General features: G+C 39.7%; 1 protein-coding gene across 1 annotated transcript; it reads left to right on the top strand.

The window, feature by feature from the left end:
• Positions 1 to 3,168: 3,168 nt before the first annotated feature.
• On the top strand, positions 3,169 to 17,458 carry LOC139159307 (vomeronasal type-2 receptor 26-like). Its single transcript, XM_070736630.1, has 5 exons — positions 3,169 to 3,450; positions 10,871 to 11,677; positions 13,550 to 13,777; positions 14,799 to 14,925; positions 16,557 to 17,458. The coding sequence occupies exons 1-5, from the start codon at positions 3,169 to 3,171 to the stop codon at positions 17,456 to 17,458; spliced, it is 2,346 nt and encodes a 781-aa protein (XP_070592731.1).
• The last annotated feature ends 1,123 nt before the right edge of the window (positions 17,459 to 18,581 follow it).

Here is an 18,581-nt window from a genome sequence, read left to right as displayed (position 1 = left end):
GGGATTTGGGTGGGAGCAAGAGGAGGAAGAAGAGGAGGAGGAGGAGGACAGTCGCTGCCAAAGGAAGAAGGTGAGGTGAATAAAAAAAATCCAAAACTTTAAGGCTTAAAAAAAAAGAGGGACTCTGAGGCAGTGAGGAAGAGCACGTGCCTCCCATACACCCAGCGTGAGGCTGCCTCCCATTCACTGCGCTAGAGAGAGAAACCCAGGCGGGCAAGAGGGGGGAACCTCCCACTCCTTTGAATAGCGGCTGCTGCTGCTGCTGCTACCTGCTTCCTCTTCCTTCCCATGCTGAAGGGCTCCCCTCTTCTCTTGCTCGCTCACTTTGTAGCTGGCACCTTTCCTTCAATGTGGTGACTCCTCAGTTTGGCTGAAGCTGAGTTGATTCAGCCCGGGCTAAGTGCCCCCTTTTGCCTTGAAGTGGTTTATTCTCTCTCCAAGTGCCCAGAGAAAGGAAAATACTTTGTTTGCTCTGGACTGCCAAAGCCTCCTTAAAATTCTGGCAGCTCAGAAAAGCCCGAGGTGGCCGGGATTAAAAGGGGAATGGCAGGAAACTGTCCAGACCTTCGTGGCGCTCTCAAATTTACTGGGAAATTTTTCCAGGCTCAGGTTCTTAAGTAGAAAATGGTTGTTAAGAAGAGGCAAAAAAATCTTGAACACCCGGTTCTTTTCTAGAAAAAGTTCTTAAGTTGAGGCGTTCTTAAGTAGAGGTACCATTGTATTACCATTCTATAATTGTTAGACAAATAAATAAATAAATAAATAAATTTTTTTCTACATTTATATACATTTCTATATATTATTTTATTCTTGAATTTTGTTATCTCCTACATGCAGACAATACTGGCTGCCATAGCTAAGAAATGGAATGAGAACCTCCTAAAATAGAACAAAACTTGAAATGGGAAACCTTTAGCTTTAAAAAAATGAATGAAATTTAATAGCATTTAGACTTATATACCACTTCACAGTGCTTTACAGCCCTTTTTAAGCAGTTTACAGAGAGTAAGCATATTGCCCCCAACAATCTGGGTCCTCATTTTACTCTAACCACTGCACCACAGAGGCTCATTTTCCTTTGCATGTTATTCTTACTAAGTAAACTGAATAAAATAATATATTTGCTCTACTTTTAGATTAAAAGAGGACACAGGGAAGCATCCAGAAAGTATGCTCAAATGGGTTTAGAAAGCATACTTTGCAGTCCCATGTGAACCAGAATCTGGATGCTGCCTGCAGATGGATTTTCTCCTCTTTATAATAGTAATTTGTTGTTTTGTACCAAAGCACCAGGGATTTTATTTTTCCAACAATTTGCTTGCCTTAGAAAGAATTTACTTGGGAGCAAATATGCTAAGGTTTTACATCACAAAGACTTGGTAAATAAATGCCTGGGGTGGATAATTTCAGGGTTGGGCAGAGACAGTGTTGAAGATCTCTCATCTTCTTCAGATGTTCTAACTTAGTTGGGCTCCATCTGAAACAGGAAGCCCATCCATGCTTCAGTCTTGGGACTGAGGTTGTTTTAAACTCTTTCTTGTGATTTCTTGTGCAAAAACAAGAATAGGAGCCAGCCATACAAAGAATGGCCCTCTTTTTTCTGCTTGCATTGCTATTATCCCTGGTAGTGGATGGCAGGCTTGGAACCAAATGCCCCTTGAATTTGAAGATGGAAGGAGCACAACCCCAGAACTTTTACAGGCCAGGGGAGCTTGTCATTGGTGGAATCATCTCTGTGAGTCAGGCACAGTTTCAGGCATACAGTTTTGGCAAGGCACCTTCTCCTGAGTTTTTTTGGTAAGGCATCGTGGTTACTACACTTGCTATAGATTTATTAAGGTCCAACTTTCTAGAAGGATTCATTTCTTTCCCTTTTATCTGATGTGTGAGCTCCTGCTTTGGAGAAAAGGCTTTGTGGCAGGAGGCACACTTTCCACTCTGCATTGGCCAAAGCTTCTTATGCTATATTTTTGACATCAGTTTAAAGAGCAAGGAAGAGTTATGTGATATTTTAAGGAATATCTTGCATGGATAATAGAGTATTACTGAGTAAGCCAGTGACTATTAATAAATATGAAATAGAAGGTAGACAGTTTTTTCCTCTTAGTTTGCATTTTTAGTTTGTTTCAGATTGTATCTTCTGATGTAATAAAAAAGTTTAATAAATTAATAAACCCATATTAAATTATATATATTATTCACATATATAAAATGTTATAAAATTGAACAAATCAGTTTAAAGTAAAAATATATAATGCACTCCAAAGCTAAATTTCTCCAGTATGTTTCCAATAAACCTGGGAAGTCAATTTTTCTGGCAATGATTTGGGGCGATGTCAATGCAATTTTCTTCTGCAGGCGCAGTTAAATCCTTTCCTTTGTCTAAACTAGGGGGGGGTGAACTATGGAGTGTGTATGACATTTGGACTTCAATTCCCAGAATTCCTGAGCATGGTTGGATCAGAAATTCTGTGAATTGAAGTCCACAGGTCATAAAGGGGCCATAGTTCCCCACCCCTGGTCTAAACAGAGACAGTATATTAGCAAAGCCTGGCACAAAATCCTTGATTTTAATTTTTCTGTTTTTATGAGGGTCCTCAAATCCATTGGCCCAATGACCTCCAGGGAGCTTCAGAAAGTAGTTTAGGAGTTGGGTTTCCTTTTGCCAGTCTAGCAACTTTATCTCTACACATTCAACTTCTTTACAACTTCTATTCAAACAATTGCTATCTAATGATATTCTGGATTTTATTTTCTAATTCTCCCATGGAACCTTTTGCTCTATGGCATATTAGACCATCTTTTTTGTAGTTTTTGCAGCATCATAATTTGCTAACAAAGCTTCATTGAGCAGATAAGGAGCACATTCGTTCATTCATTCATTCACTCACCCACTCACTCACTCACTCACTCACTCACTCACTCACTCACTCACTCACTCATTCATTCATTCATTCATTCATAGAATTATTTATTTTGTAAAAAGTTCCTGAACATGGTTAGAAGACTATCAATAAACCAAAGCATTAAATTTTAGTTGTCACTTGGGTTTTAACCCTGACTCTGGATTAGTATAAACTTTACATGAGAAAAGTTTTGAGGACTGAAAAGCACAAATTAAGTAAATTATAGGATACGCTGTAAACATATATTTTCAGGAAAGGATCCATGATGTTCTGGAAAATTCTCTCCTTCCTCTTTGCCATTCAGGAGATCAACCAAGACCCCAGGCTTCTCTACAACATCACACTGGGCTACAATATCTATAACAACTATTATGATACTAGGATGACTTTGGATGCTCTTCTAAACTTAGTTTCTACTGGGGAGGCAAATATCCCAAACTATAGTTGTGGAAGGCAAGAAAATCTACAGGCTGTTCTTGAAGGATCTGATGCTGATATTTCTACTCAGATTTCAACCATTTTGGGCATCTTCAAAATATCACAGGTATATCTATGTGTGTGTCAGGAAGGAGGGCAAATTAATTCCTCTTGACATTTTGTACATAAAATTCAAAATGAGATTATTACTACAGAGATAATAGCATCAAATCTGGTGGTCATAGATTCTCTGAGGAAGCAAAAAGTTAAAATTGCCCCATCTATCTCCTCGTCCAAGTTATTGATGAAAATGTTGAAGAGTACTGGGCCTAAAAAGAGCCTTGGGTTACTACACTGCATACTTCCCTCCATGTAGATGCAGTTCTATTGAGCACCACACATTGAGTATGGTTGGTCAGCCAGTTTTGAATCCATTTAGTGGTATTGCTGTCTAACCTACATTTTTCTACTTTATCTAATAGTAAGTTATGGTCTACTTTATCAAATGCCTTACTGAAGTCCAAGTAAATTATATCGACAGCATTATTCTGGTCCACTAATTTTGTCACTTTGTCAAAGAATGAAATAAGATTAGTCTGGCATGATCTGTTTTTGACAAATCCATGTTGGCTTTTGGTTATTACTTTGTTTGCTTCTAGGTGTTCATTGATTCATTGCTTGATTATCTTTTCCAGAATCTTCCCTGTTTTGAGGTCAGGCTGCTAGGTCTTTAGTTTCCTGGATCTATTTTTTTCCTTTTTTGAAGACAGGAACTGCATCACCTTTTTTCCGGTCCTCTGGCAGTTCCCCGATACTCCAGGATCTTTGAAAGATATAGTTCAGTGGTTCTGAGCTCTCGTCTGCCAGTTCCTTCAGAGCTTGGGGTGCAATCCATCTGGTATCTGTGATTTGCACTCAAGTAGGGTAGACAGTTGTTCACTTACCATTTTCTTCTCATAAAGTCAGATACAAAAAATGAGTTAAGTAGCTCTGTTTTATCCGTTGCTTGTCACCTTCTGGCCACTTTCTCGCTGCAATGAACCAATTGTTGCATTGACCTTTTTCTTGTTTTTAATATGTTTGTTTGTTTGTTTATTTATTTATTTATTTTTAGAGTTGAAAGGGACCATGAAGGCCATCGAGTTCAACCCCCTGGCCAAGCAGGAACCCTATAGTACACCAGTCAAGTGGCAGTTCAATCTTCTCTTAAAAATGTCCAGAGTGTTGGAGTTCAAAATGTCCGCTGGTAGGTTGTTCCATTGGTTGATCGCTCTGACCGTCAGGAAGTTCCTTCTTATCTCCATGTTGAATCTCTCCTTGGTCAGCTTCCAGCCGTTGTTCCTCGTTCGGCCCTCTGGTGCCCTGAAGAATAAAGTGATCCCCCCCTCTCTGTGACATCCCCTTGTATACTTGTAGCCTGCTATCATGTCCGCTCTGCCCCTCCTTTTCTCTAGGCTATCCATGCCCAGTTCCCTCAGTCTCTCTTCGTAAGTCTTGGTTTCCAATCCCTTAATCATCTTGGTTGCTCTTTTTTGCACCTTCTCCAGAGTTTCAATGTCTCTTTTGAAGTGTGGTGACCAGAACTGAATACAGTACTCCTTGTTGGAAGAAGCTTTTTTTGTTACTTTTTACTTTTGTCACAAGTGTTTGTTCATTGTGAGATTTAGTTTTCCCTCTCTTATTCTTTACAGGCTGGGCTATTTGCTGGTATTCTGCCTTAGTTATTTTCTCCTCTTTCCACTTTTTATACTTGTCTTTTTTTTCTTTCAATTTGTCAGACAGTTCTTTATGCAGCCATAAATAATATGAGACTATTATTTTTCTTCTTCCTTGGTATTGTGCTAGACTGGGCTTTTATAATCTCACTTTTCAAAATTTCCCAAGCTTCTTGAGTTGTTTTCCCCTTGAGGATTCTCATCCATGGAATCCTTTCCAAACTCTAAGTTTATTGAAATTTGCTCTCTTAAAGTCCAAGACTCTAGTTTGACTTTGTTCTACTACTTGTATTTGCATAATGTTGAATTCCAATATTGTATGATCCATTGCCCCCAAGGTTCCTGTAGCTTCAAAAACTTCTATCATTTCATCTCTGTTAGTGAGAATTCTCTTGATTAGTTCTCTCGGCATCTGCAACTACCTCTCTCCTAGTCATGGTTGTCCCAAAGATGCTTTTTAAAAGAGCCGAAGAAGCTTCTTGGATGAGGAGAAGAAGCTTCTTGGATGAGAAGAAAAATGTCTTCAGAGAAAAACAAGAAAATCCACTTGAAAAAAGCACCTTTAGGACTACCTCTCTTCTGATCTTAGATGGGGCAATTTTCTCAGTTGGTGTGGTTTTCAAACATCCTGTCATTAAGTATTAAGAGTACTGCTTCATTGACAGTGATGTCAGTTGGTTTCACATGAACAGATGAGCCCTACCAACCCATTTTGCCTTTTTTAACCATGGTTTCAATTGGGAAAATATGACCATCCTAGATCAGGCCAAGTCCCAAAATGCCAGATAATTTCTAGAAGCCTAGCACTCTAATAAATCACCCATCAATAGATACATAGACATTAGCAACATCTATAGACTATGCAAAAGAGATAATCAACCAATCCAAAATAAAACAAGAAGACTTTAGCGCCCTGGTTCCCAATGGGTGTGCTTGAAAAGAAGTTCTAAAATCATGATTTCTGCCTCAAAAATACAATCAGTGCTGGATTTCTGTACTAGGAAAGGTTTTTGGTGAGCTAATGCATAGTTTTTGAATAAATGAATGGGTGTTATCTAAGGAATTTTATTTGTTTGTTTGTTTATTTATTTATTTATTAGATTTGTATGCTGCCCCTCTCCGAAGACTCAGGGGGCTCACAACAGCAAAACACTAGTTAAAAAACAACAAATCCAATAGTTAAAAACAATTTAAAACCCTTAATATATATAAAAAAATCATACATCTCAGACAAACCATACATAAAATGGAAACAGCCCAGGGGAATCAATTTCCCCATGCCTGATGGCAGAGGTGGGTTTTAAGGAGTTTGCGAAAGGCAAGGAGGGTGGGGGCAATCCTAATCTCCAGGGGAAGTTGATTCCAGAGGGTCGGGGCTGCCACAGAGAAGGCTCTTCCCCTGGGTCCCGCCAGACAACATTGTTTCATTGACAGGACCCGGAGGAGGCCAACTCTGTGGGACCTAACTGGTCACTGGGATTCGTGCAGCAGAAGGCGGTCCTGGAGATATTCTGGTCCGATGCCATGAAGGGCTTTATAGGTCATAACCAGCACTTTGAGTTGTGACTGGAAACTGATCGGCAACCAATGCAGACTGTGGAGTGTTGGTGTACCATGGGCATACCTGGGAAAGCCCATGATTGCTCTCGCAGCTGCATTCTGCACGATCTGAAGTTTCCGAATTCTCTTCAAAGGTAGCCCCATATAGAGAGCAGTACAGTAATCAAACCTTGAGGTGAGGAGGGCATGAATGACTGTGAGCAGTGACTCCTGGTCCAGGTAGGGCCGCAACTGGTGCACCAGGCGAACCTGGGCAAAAGCCCCCCTCGCCACAGCTGAAAGATGGCTGAATCCAGCCAGGATGGACACGGATCCAGTAAACAGGTGGCGGAACTCACAGCTCCAATGGCCTTGTCCACTTCATCAAGTGTCACCAGATCAAACTCTTCCCAGACAGATGGACAAGGATGGGTCCCAGTCACCTCGACTGACTCGTTGTCTAATCAAAGTTGAGGTCCGCCTGGATCCGAGCGACTTTATCAGTAAAAAATGTGTTATAATCCTTGGCACTGCTCTGCAAGGGCTCCCCAACTCCCCCCTAGTTAAGAAGGGAGCGGGTCACCCTAAACAGAGTGGCTGGGTGAGATTCTGCTGATGCAATTAAGGCGGCATGATATGCACATCTTGCTGCCTTGAGTGCCACTTTGTAAGTCTTAATATGAGCTCTTACAAGTGTTCGATCAGATTCGGACTTACTCTACCTACATCGCTTCTCTAGACATCTCTTCTGGTGTTTGAACTCCCAGAGCTCCTTGGTAAACCAAGGAGCCCTCCGGGGTCTAGCGCCACAGAGAGGTCACAATGGCGCAATCCAGTCCAGAGCCTCCGTCGCGGCTTTATTCCAGGCTACGTCAAGAGACTCTGCCGAACTGTGGACGAGTGAATCTGGTATAACCTCAAATGCCCTTTGAAAGCCCTCTGGGTCCATCAGGCATCTGGGGCAGAACCACCTAGTCGGTTTCGCCTCCCTGTGAGAGAGGATTGGAGCCAGGAAGTCAAGCCGTAGTCGAAAATGGTCTGACCATGACAAAGGCAACACTTCTAAGGAATGTAGATAAAGACTGAGTTTGGCATGCTTCCCAGATCCAGAACAAAGCTTTCTCTAAATGAAATAGAATCTGCTCCTATGCTACTTTTAACCCTGTGTTTGCATTCATGTATTTGCTGGAGCTTTAATAAAGAGTGAGTTTTATTAATAAGAAGTGATTTTCCGGAGATTGGAATTTATTGGAAGCCTGCGAAACAGAACAAATGGAACCTTTTTAAAACCTAGTTAATGGCCTTTTAGGCTTCCTCCACGTGAATAGTTTACTTTTTGAATAATAAGAATTATATGTCATTGGGGGGGGGTGTCAGGATTTTAGAGATGTTTAGGTGGGGCATGTCCAAAAAAAGGTTGAGAACCACTGCTTTAGCACCTCTCAACCAATAATAGCAACGGCACTTAGACTTATATACTGCTTCACAGTGCTTTACAGTCCTCTCTACATACTCAGCATATTGCCCCAACCATCTGGCTCCTCATTTTATGAACCTCAGACGGATGGAGGGCTGACTCAAGCTTGAGCTGGTAATAACCAGACTGCCAAACACATGGCAGCAGCCAAACAGAAGTAGCATGCAATACTGCATTCTAACCACTGCACCATCATAGCTGACGTGGTTTCCATCTACAGAAAAGACAAAAAACAGACCCATGTAATACAGACCAATCAGCTTATCACCAATACCTGGAAAAATACTAGAAAAAATAATTAAGAAACAGATCTGCTACCATTTAGAAACAAACAAACCAACAGCCAACATGGGTTTGTTAAGAACAAATCATGCCAAACCAATCTCATTTCTTTCTTCAACACTGTGACCAAATTACTTGACCAGTGAAATGCAGTGTACTTAGTATACTTGGAATCCAGCAATGCATTTGACAAAGTGAAGCACAAAATACTTCTCCACAAGCTAAAAAAAAGTGGAATAGACTGCTACACAACCAGATGGATTAACAAGTGGCTGACTACCCAATGAGTAGTTCACAATGGGTCCAAGTCTGCATGGAGAGAAGTAAGCAGCGGGGTACCACAAGGTTCCGTCCTAGGCCCAGTACTCTTTCATATCTTCATTAATGACCTACATGAGAGAATAGAAGGGGAACTAACCAAATATGCAGATGACAACAAGCTGGTGGGAGTAGCCAATACTCCAAAGGACAGGATCCAGATGGATCTTGACAGACTTGTACACTGGGCCTGAACAAATAAAATGAAGTTCAATGCAGGGAAAAGTAAAATCCTATACTTAGATAAGAAAAACCAAAGACATACATATAAACTAGGTGAAATCACATGCAACAGCTGCGACTGCGAGAAGGATCTTTGAGTCTTGGTGGACAACCAACTAAATATGAGCAGTAACATGGAGCAGCAGCCAAAAAGACCAATACAAGTTGCATTAACAATGGGATACAATCTAGGACTAGGGAGGTATTAATACCACTCTATAAAGCCTTGGTTAGTCTACAGCTAAAGTACTGCAGCCAGTTTTGGTCACCACACTACAAAAAAGACATTGAAACTCTAGAGAAAGTACAGAAGAGAGCAACCAGGATGATGATATCTGACATCAACACAATTGAGAGAGTCCAGAAATATTTCACAAGAAGAGTCCTTCATTCCTCTTCTCACAACAAAATACCTTACTCCGCCAGACTTGAAATTCTTGGTTTAGACAACTTACAACTCCGTCGTCTCCATTACGACTTAATTATAGTTCATAAAATCATATACCAAAATGTCCTCCCTGTTAACGACTACTTCACCTTCAACCACAACAACACACGAGCACGAAATCGATTTAAATTAAATGTCAACCGCTCCAAACTTGACTGCAAAAAATATGACTTCAGCAACAGAGTAATCAACGCCTGGAATGCACTACCTGATTCTGTGGTTTCTACTCCTAACCCCAAAACCTTTAACCTTAGACTATCTACAATTGATCTCTCTTCCTTTCTAAGAGGTCTGTAAGGGGCGTGCATAACCATTGTGCCTACCGTCCCTGTCCTATTGTCTACTTTTTATCATTACTTATCTAATGTTTTATATGTACAAATTATCACCCTATAATTTTTTGACAAATAAATAAAATAAAATAAAATAAAATAAAATAAGGGGACTGGAAACTAAAACATATGAAGAGAGATTGCAGGAACTGGGCATGGGTAGTCTAGCAAAGAGGAGGACCAGGGGAGACATGATAGCAGTGTTCCAATACCTGAGGGGCTGCCACAGAAGGGAGGGATCAGTATCTCTTCCAAAGCACCAAAGGGCCAGACAAGGGATAATAGATGGAAGCTGACCAAAGAGAGATTCAACTTGGAAATGAGGAACTTTCTGATTGTGAGAGTGATCAACCAGTGGAACAACTTGCCTGTGGAGGTTGTGAATGCTCCAATACTTGAGACTTTCAATGAGAGATTGGACTGCCATTTGTCCGAAATGGTATAGGGTCTCCTGCTTGAGCAGGGAGTTGGACTAGATGATCTACAAGATACCTTCCAACTCTAATAAATAATAGCTTTAAATCAGCAACCAGATCAGCATAGATTAACTGGAGACTGGACTGCCATCTGTCAAAAATGGTGTAAGGTCTGCTTGGGTGGTGGTGGTGGTAGACTAGAAAACCCTACAAGGTCTCTTCTAACTCTGTTAGTCTGTATCTGTATCTAACTCCAAGATTAACTTCAGGCCCACAATCAAGTAAACAATACCACAATCAATAAACTGCCAAAGAATCATTAGTACAGCTGTCAGCCTTGATAGCTTCAAGGCAGGATTAGACAGATTCATGGATGCCAAGTGTATCGGTGGTTATTGAAATGGATGTCCATGTTGGTTGAGGCAGGCAGGATTCCCTTGAATACCATTTGTTGGGGGGTCAGGGAAAAGGGAGGGTCTTGCCTTCTCTTTCTGCTCAAGATCCCCATGGACAATTGGTGGGCCACTGTGTGACACAAAATGCTGGACTCGATGGGCTTTGGCCTGATTCAACATGGCTCTTCTTATGTTTTTAGTAAACAGCCTAACCAAAGAATCTCCTCCACACACAAAGAGAGGCAAATCACCAGAATATAAACTGACAACAAACAGCACCCTTTACTAGCAGTGATGATGTTACCTAGTTTGGATAATGAAACATCTGCAAGAAAACAAGCAAGCTCAGAGAGCACCAAGGACCCCACAAAGTAAACCATTAACCTCTCCCTTTTCTTTTCAGCTAAGTTATAACTTTGTTTCACCAGTTCAATCAGATAAAACCCCATTTCCTTTTTCCTACCATGTGGGCCCCAAAGATGGAACCCGGAAGCCAGGAATTATCCAACTGCTCCTGCATTTTAGCTGGACCTTGATAGGACTCATTGTGGCAGACACCGACAATGGAGAGAGCTTTATGGAGATTTTGACCCCTATGCTAATAAAAAACGGCATTTGTGCGGTTGTATCTCAAAGCATTTCGATAACCGACAAGTGTGTCAATGTTCGTTTTGCTCAATTCTCCAAATGGAAGCAAATCAATGTCTTTGTTTACTATGCTGAAGCCAGTTCTTTCCTAAAAGCAATATTTGTTATACAAAAAGTAATTGCTGTCTTGACAAGACCCATCGTAGGAAAAATCTGGGTCACAACAGCTCACTGGGACCTCTCTTTAGAGTTGCTGTACAGTGATGTCTCTTTCCAATATACCCACGGAATTTTTTCTTTCTTCACGCAAACAAAGAGAAAACCTGGTGATTTTGAAGCAATTTATGATTCCATTGAAGAGTTTGTAGCCAAAGTGTTTCGTTGTTCCTACTTGAGTCATGTCTTGACTGTGAAAGCCTGGATAAGATGCACAGAGAAAGAGAAACGGGAGACTTTGCCAGAAGAAGACTGCCAAAGGACTTTATCTTTAGACAGCTCTCACATTTACAACATCATCTGGGCCACAGCACGGGCCTTAAATTGTGCACATTTATCCCTCTCCAAGAGGTGGTTGATGAAGGGAGGAAGCAGGTTAGAGATTCAGAAGCCACAGGCTTGGCAGGTAATCTGTTTCTCCTCAGAGGCCTCTTCTCATGCATGATGCAAATCCCAGAACTACAGAGTGGGAAGGGACCTTGGCGGTCTTTTAATCCAACCCCTTGCTTAAGCAGAAAGCTGATACCATTTTAGACAAATACTTGTGCAATCTTTTCCTCAAAAGCTCCAGTGTTGGAGCACCACAACTTCTGAAGGCAAGCTGTTCTACTGATTAATTGTCCTAACTGTCAAGTTCTAGATAGGTTCTCTCCTTGCTTAATTGTGAAACAAATGAAGTTTATTCTCAAATTTCATCTAATACTAGTGAGGTAAAAATTTGGGAATGATACATCCATTTGTATAGCTTTCTATGTTGCCTCCACTTTCCCCGATAATGCTACAACTACAGTGGTACCTCTACTTAAGAACTTAATTTGTTCCGTGACTAGGTTCTTAAGTAGAAAAATTTGTAAGTAGTAGCAATTTTTCCCATAGGAATCAATGTAAAAGCAAATAATGCATTCAAACCCATTAGGAAAGAAATAAAAGTTCAGAATTTGGGTAGAAAGAGGAGGAGGAAGAAAAGGAGGACAGTCCCTGCTGAAAGAAGAAGGTGAGGTGAATAAAAACATTCCAAAGAGCACACGCCTCCCATTCACCTGTTGCGAGGCTATATCCCATACATTGCGCCAGAGAGAGAAACCCAGGGGGAATGGCAAGAAACTGGCTGGGTCTTCGTGCTACTCTCAAATTTCCTGGGAATTTTTTCCAGGCTCAGGTTCTTAAGTAGAAAATGGTTCTTAAGAAGAGGCAAAAAAATCTTGAACATGCGGTTCTTATCTAGAAAAGTTCTTAAGTAGAGGCGTTCTTAGATAGAGGTACCACTGTATATATTACAAATCTCTCAGACTGAGCTTTCTATTCAAGAGTCTTGATTTCAATTCACACATACAGTAAATTTACATTCATCTCACATTGGAGTCTGGATAACCCACAGACTGATAAGAATAATTTTTTGTAGGCATTTTCTATGGCTGACTTCTTTGGATATACTGCTAATATTTGTATATGCATGTGCGTTTGTATATATGTTTGACTTTATATGTTATTCCTAGTCCTTTTTGATTTGTTAGTGTTTTATTAATGATATTATTGTATCAATCTATATATAATTATTTTAGTGCAAACTAGATTCACGTGTTTGCACAACGAAACTAATATATCCATTTTTAAAACAGAAGAGAGGGAGCATGGAAAACAAAGAAAATGTGAACAATAATTTACTCTACACTTTTTGCTAATCAGTCCAATTTAATTTTCCCAGAGCAGGAAATCAAGTGAATCAGCTAAACACATTTCTTCTCAGGACTAAATAAATAAAAAGGAAAGAAGGGAGAGAGGGAGGAATGGTTCAAATGTTAAAAAGACAGAACAATACTAAATTCATTTTGGAGATTTAGTATGAGTACTCTTTGATTAAATTTTTGAATTGACTTTCCAATTGAGATTAAATATTTTGAATCAGGTGGGTTCAAATGATTTGTCCATTCACTTTGAACTAGAAAAGTGAATTGATCTGAAGTGAAGTGTTTTTTTAATCAGGGTAACCTGGTCTATCCAAATATGGGATGGACCACACTACTTCCACTTTCACCTTTCAGCCCCAATCCAAGAGCCTTTGCAGGCAATCGCTTTCTGGACAAACTATTTTTGTGTTAAATTTATATTAATAATACTTTTTTTTGTCAGTAAGCATAAACTTTACATAATCTGAAGTAAAGCACACTAAATCAAACCAACTTTCCAAATTCACATGAGCCATCAGCGTGAACCAATAAACAAAACTGGATGGGAAACTTGGCTTTTCTATCTACTGCAGTTTCTTCTTCCATTCCAGCTTCACCTTTTTTTGCAAAACTCTCTGTTCTACAATTCCTCCATTGATGGAGTGTATTTAGATGAGAAAGGAGACCTGGCCTCTGACTTTGACATAATCTACTGGACTGTCTTACCAAATAAGTCCATTGGCAGAGTGAAATTTGGGAACCTAAAACGACAGAGCACGCTTGACTTCAATCTTGTCATCAACCCAGATGATTTGGCACAGATGAATTTGTTGAACAAGGTGGGGAAAATGGTTTTATTTTACCATTTTGGCTATGTTTAGAACTCCCCTTAATGTCACCCAATTGGGAATCATATGGTGCTTCCATTATTCCTCCATTTACACAGCTCTAACAGATCATCAAAATGATAGTTTCATCCAAAGTTGAAGGATTGTCCTTGTCCTGAAAAATAAAAAGAAGAATATAAAACAGGAGTCTCCAATTCACGTTGTCACATCATCATCACATGACATATTGCAACTCTGTCCCCCTTCGCTAAACCAGATATGGGCATGGCCAGCATGTGACACATCCGGCCCAGGGGTCAGAGGTTTGACACCCCTGATCTAAAACATAACACAGGGGATGTCGGGAAGGGTAACAAATAACATATTACCTTGTGATGAGATGGGCTGCAAACAAATTTAATAAATAAATGAACAAACAAACAAATATAAATTATGAGAGGAATTGAGAGTTAATTTATATAAGTAATCCTCAACTTATGATCACAATGGAGCCCAAAATTTCTGACACTATGGGAGACATTTGTTAAGTGAGATTTGCCCCATGCCATCATTGTTAAGTGAATTATTGCATTTGTTATACTAGTTCACCTGGGTGGTTAAGTGCATCTGACTTCCTCATTGACTTTGCTTGTCAAAAGTTTTTTTGTTGTTATTCCCATAATAGACATTTTCACATATTTGTCATCTCATTTCTCATTTCATTCTTTTACAAAATCTTTATACCTATGTTCTATATTCAGAAGGTCGCAAAATGGGATCACATGACCCTGAAACACTGCATCCGTCATAAGCATGAGTCACTTGCCAAGCATCTGAATCTAGATCATGTGACCATGGGATGCTGCAATGATCATAAATGTGAAAAATGGTTATAAGTTACTTTTTCCAGGTCAATTGCAACTTTGAACAGTCACTAAATAAGCTATTGTAAACGGAAGGCTATCTGTATTAACCCCAATCAGATCAACAGTTGTTAATATATTTTCCTTGACTTTCTTTGTTGTGTGATTAGTTTCTGCCTCCCTCCAGGTGTGGAAAAAGTTGTCTCCCTGGATTTGTTAAGGTAGTTCAAGAGGGGAAGCCAGTTTGCTGTTATGATTGTGTTCCATGTGCAGAAGGGACCATTTCAATTCATGAAGGTGAGTTACTCCAAAGTAGAAGGCTGTCTTTGGGGGGGGAGGGGGGATAGACCTCTTCACCTTTTCCCCAGACACTAATTCTTTAAAAGGACTTTGATCCCTTTCCTGCCATTTTATTTTCAACATGCATCATTTATTCCTTAAATTGTGTTCTACAAAATGACTTTAAAGGAGAGTCACGGATTGACCAGATCAGTGGTGGGATTCAGCTGGTTTGCACTGGTTCGGGTGATGTAGAGATAAAGAAACTGGAGTAGAAACAGGAAGACCTAGGGTCAAGAAGCTCCTTGAGAGGATCTTGGATAATTTCTTCTTCACAGATTAAAAAGCAGTGTGGTATAAGTGGAGGAGTTGGAGTAAGCCTAGTTTCTACCACCCCCTCATATGAGCACTTTGAGATAGATTAGAGTAGGAAATCAAACTCATTGATACTAATATATTATTATTGTAAGGTTATTATAACATGATCTTGCAAATCTGAGTGCACTCTCCCCTTGTGAGAAATAGGGAGGTTGTTCAAGTTTGAAAAACTTTCTCAAATTAAATTTCTACCTCCTGATAAAATTAGTTTTGGCTGGTTGTGGTTCTTCCTCTTGCTTCAAGTTATTTCAGGTGCCCATTACACATCAACTATGAAAGTTCCCAGGGGAATTTAATACTAATTGCCTTGTCTTAGTTAAATCCATTTTAGTCCAGATAGGAAAAAATCGTCTTAAACTGTACTTAGTTTTAAATATAAAACAATAACATTGCTAATGTTTTGTTGATGCTAGTGATACTGAATATTAATGATATTGGTGGAACCATAGTGGTTAGAATACAATGTTGCAAGCTAACTCTCTGCTCATGGTCAGGAGTTTCATTCTCACTGGCTCAAGGTTGATTCAAACTTCCATGTGTGAATGGTCTGACTAATGAACCCAAGCAAATCAGAATTCTGAGACTAGATCCTCCTCAAAGAACTTCTTCATTGAATACGTCATATCAGCTCTGCTTAAAGAAAAACCAACTCTAAATAATTCCCAGAGTTTCAGTAAAATTAAAATAGGAAATAATCCTATCCCCAAAGGTCACAGGTCAATTAGGTTAATTGGTGGTCTCTCCAGACACTCCTTCCCCACCCTTATCTGTTACCAGTAGAGATGACCTTGGTTTTCATGAGAAAGCTCTCTGTTGTGACTAGTAAGGCATTCCAACCTCCCCCCCAATGTGGCAACTGAGGATCAGGAAAATGGCTTCTGCAAGGTTGAAGTTGATACCATCCTTCTGAAGTTGGTAAAATGAGAATCCAGATTGTTGGTGGCAATATGCTGACTCTGAAAACCATTTAGAGAGAGCTGTAATGCACTGTGAAATGCTATATAAGTTTAAGTGTTATTGCTATTGCTATTTGGAAGTCATGGCTGTTAAGGACAAAGTCATGGCTGTTAAGGACAAAGGAGGAGAGAGACAGTAGGGCTAATGTTGGTGATTGGGGCATGGAATAATATTATTATGCAGAATTTTGTCCCCCACTATAATTAGCTGTGGGGTTTTTTTCTGACCGTTGGTATCAATTATTATAAATTACTGAATGACGTGGAAAAAACCCATGCTGTAGCATGGTTCAGATCTAACACTTACTCTTTCAGATGCTGAAAAATGCAACAAGTGTCCAGAAGATCAACATCCGAATAAAGGCAGCAATCAATGCATTTCCAAACTTAAAACATTCCTTTCTTATGAAGAATATTTGGGCATCATCCTAGTTGTCTTAGCCTTATTCCTTTCCTTAACCACTGGATTTGTGTTGGGAATCTTCATCAAATTTGTAGATACTCCAATAGTCAAGGCTAACAATCAAGATCTCTCCTACATTCTTCTTGCCTCCCTCCTGCTTTCCTTCTTGTCTTCTTTTCTCTTCATTGGCCAGCCAAGAAGATCCACTTGCCTTCTACGACAAGCAGTATTCAACATCATTTTTTCAGTGGCCATCTCTTCTCTCTTGGCCAAAACCATCACAGTGGTGCTGGCCTTCTTAGCCACCAAGCCAGGCAATGGCATGAGGAGGTGGCTGGGGAAGTCTTTGGGCAATTCTATTGTCCTTTCTTGTTCGGTTGTCCAAATAATGATCTGCACTATCTGGTTGGGCACCACTCCCCCATTCCCTGACATGGATATGCATTCCCAGGCTGGAGAGATTGTAGTGCAATGCAATGAAGGTTCAGTCACCATATTTTATTCTGCTCTTGGCTACATGGGCTTCCTTGCTGTTGTCTGCTTCACGGCTGCTTTCCTAGCCCGGAAACTTCCTGCAGCCTTCAATGAAGCTAAGCTGATCACCTTCAGCATGCTGGTTTTCTGTAGTGTTTGGATCTCTTTTGTGCCCACCTATCTGAGTACCAAGGGCAAGTACATGGTGGCTGTGCAGGTCTTCTCCATTTTGATGTCTAGCGCTGGCTTGTTGGGCTGTATCTTTTTCCCTAAGTGCTACATTATTTTGCTGAGGCCAGAGCTGAATACAAAGGAGCAGCTAACCATGAAAGTAAAATAAATCACCTCATGGATGCCAGCAACATGGAGCTATAGCTAGCAATATTGTTGCTGTAGTGTACCATTAATATTTATAGAAAATTTTATAGTGTTTTTATTTTTATTTCAAGGTTGGGGGTTTTCTGTTGCTTGTACAACTCAAGATTGTGGCTGCAATATGAACAGCTATATAATGTAAGGAGATGACCAGTCTGAGCTTGAGGGAGGGGTCAAACACTTCATAAATCATCAGTTCCTGTTCACATCCAAGAGAATGTCTTGAATTCCTTTTTGTCCTTAACTCCTGTGAATTTCCCTTGACCGTTAGGTGGCCAGATTTTTGTAGAGATCTTAAGTTTACAATAAATGTACACATTTGAACTGCCTGAATCTCCCAATATGCCTGATTCTTGACAAATATTTTAAAATAGATAAAAAAGTCCAATATGAGGGAGAACATAAATTTATTGCAGTCTTCCCAACAGAACCATAGACAAAATCTCTACTTGTTATTGTACAATTTCTAGCAAAGATGGGGTCGTTTACAATGTGTTTCAGATGCATTTGGAATGAATGTGCTTTGGTCTGATCATGAGTGGCAGAATAAACTCCAATATATACTGGTATTTTTTATTTGACATTAAAGTTTTACCGTATGTTCTATCTTCTTAACTGTTCATTTAATGATAAGAGAGGTTTTTTTTCCAGCTGTGCTAATTTTAATTTTTCATTTATTTATAAAATGTATAGGCCGTCCTTCTTACTTTAAGATAATTCTATCTGCCAATATTGTATTAATGACCACAAATATCAATAAAATGTATTCATTTAGTTGGAATAAATAGATTCAAGGATGTGTAATGATTGCCATATTACTTCTATTCCTTCTGCAGATGAAGATGTTCAGTTTTTAAAAATAAAATAATAGACTCTTGGTGCCTCTTGTATATCAAAGCTGCTATAATACATTTCAAATATTACTGTGATGTCCTTATATTTAGAGCAGTGTTTCTCAGCCTCAGAAATTTTAATATATGTAAAATTGCTGAGGTTGAGAAACACTGATTTGGAATAATGTATATATCTTCTTCCCTTATTAGCTGTAAGCAATTTCTTCTTCACATTTGGGGATCTTCACAGTATAT

Source organism: Erythrolamprus reginae, chromosome 2 (genome assembly GCF_031021105.1).
Source record: "Erythrolamprus reginae isolate rEryReg1 chromosome 2, rEryReg1.hap1, whole genome shotgun sequence".
Classification (NCBI taxonomy): domain Eukaryota; kingdom Metazoa; phylum Chordata; class Lepidosauria; order Squamata; family Dipsadidae; genus Erythrolamprus; species Erythrolamprus reginae.
Note: the sequence above shows the minus strand (reverse complement) of the source record. Positions and strands in the feature narration are given on the sequence as shown.

Coding starts and splice junctions, on each gene's coding strand:
- LOC139159307 (XM_070736630.1), top strand. CDS start 3,169: ATGATGTTCTGGAAAATTCTCTCCTTCCTCTTTGCCATTCAGGAGATC. Junction 11,678..13,549: donor AGAAGCCACAGGCTTGGCAG/GTAATCTGTTTC, acceptor CTTCCATTCCAG/CTTCACCTTTTTTTGCAAAA. Junction 14,926..16,556: donor GACCATTTCAATTCATGAAG/GTGAGTTACTCC, acceptor TTACTCTTTCAG/ATGCTGAAAAATGCAACAAG.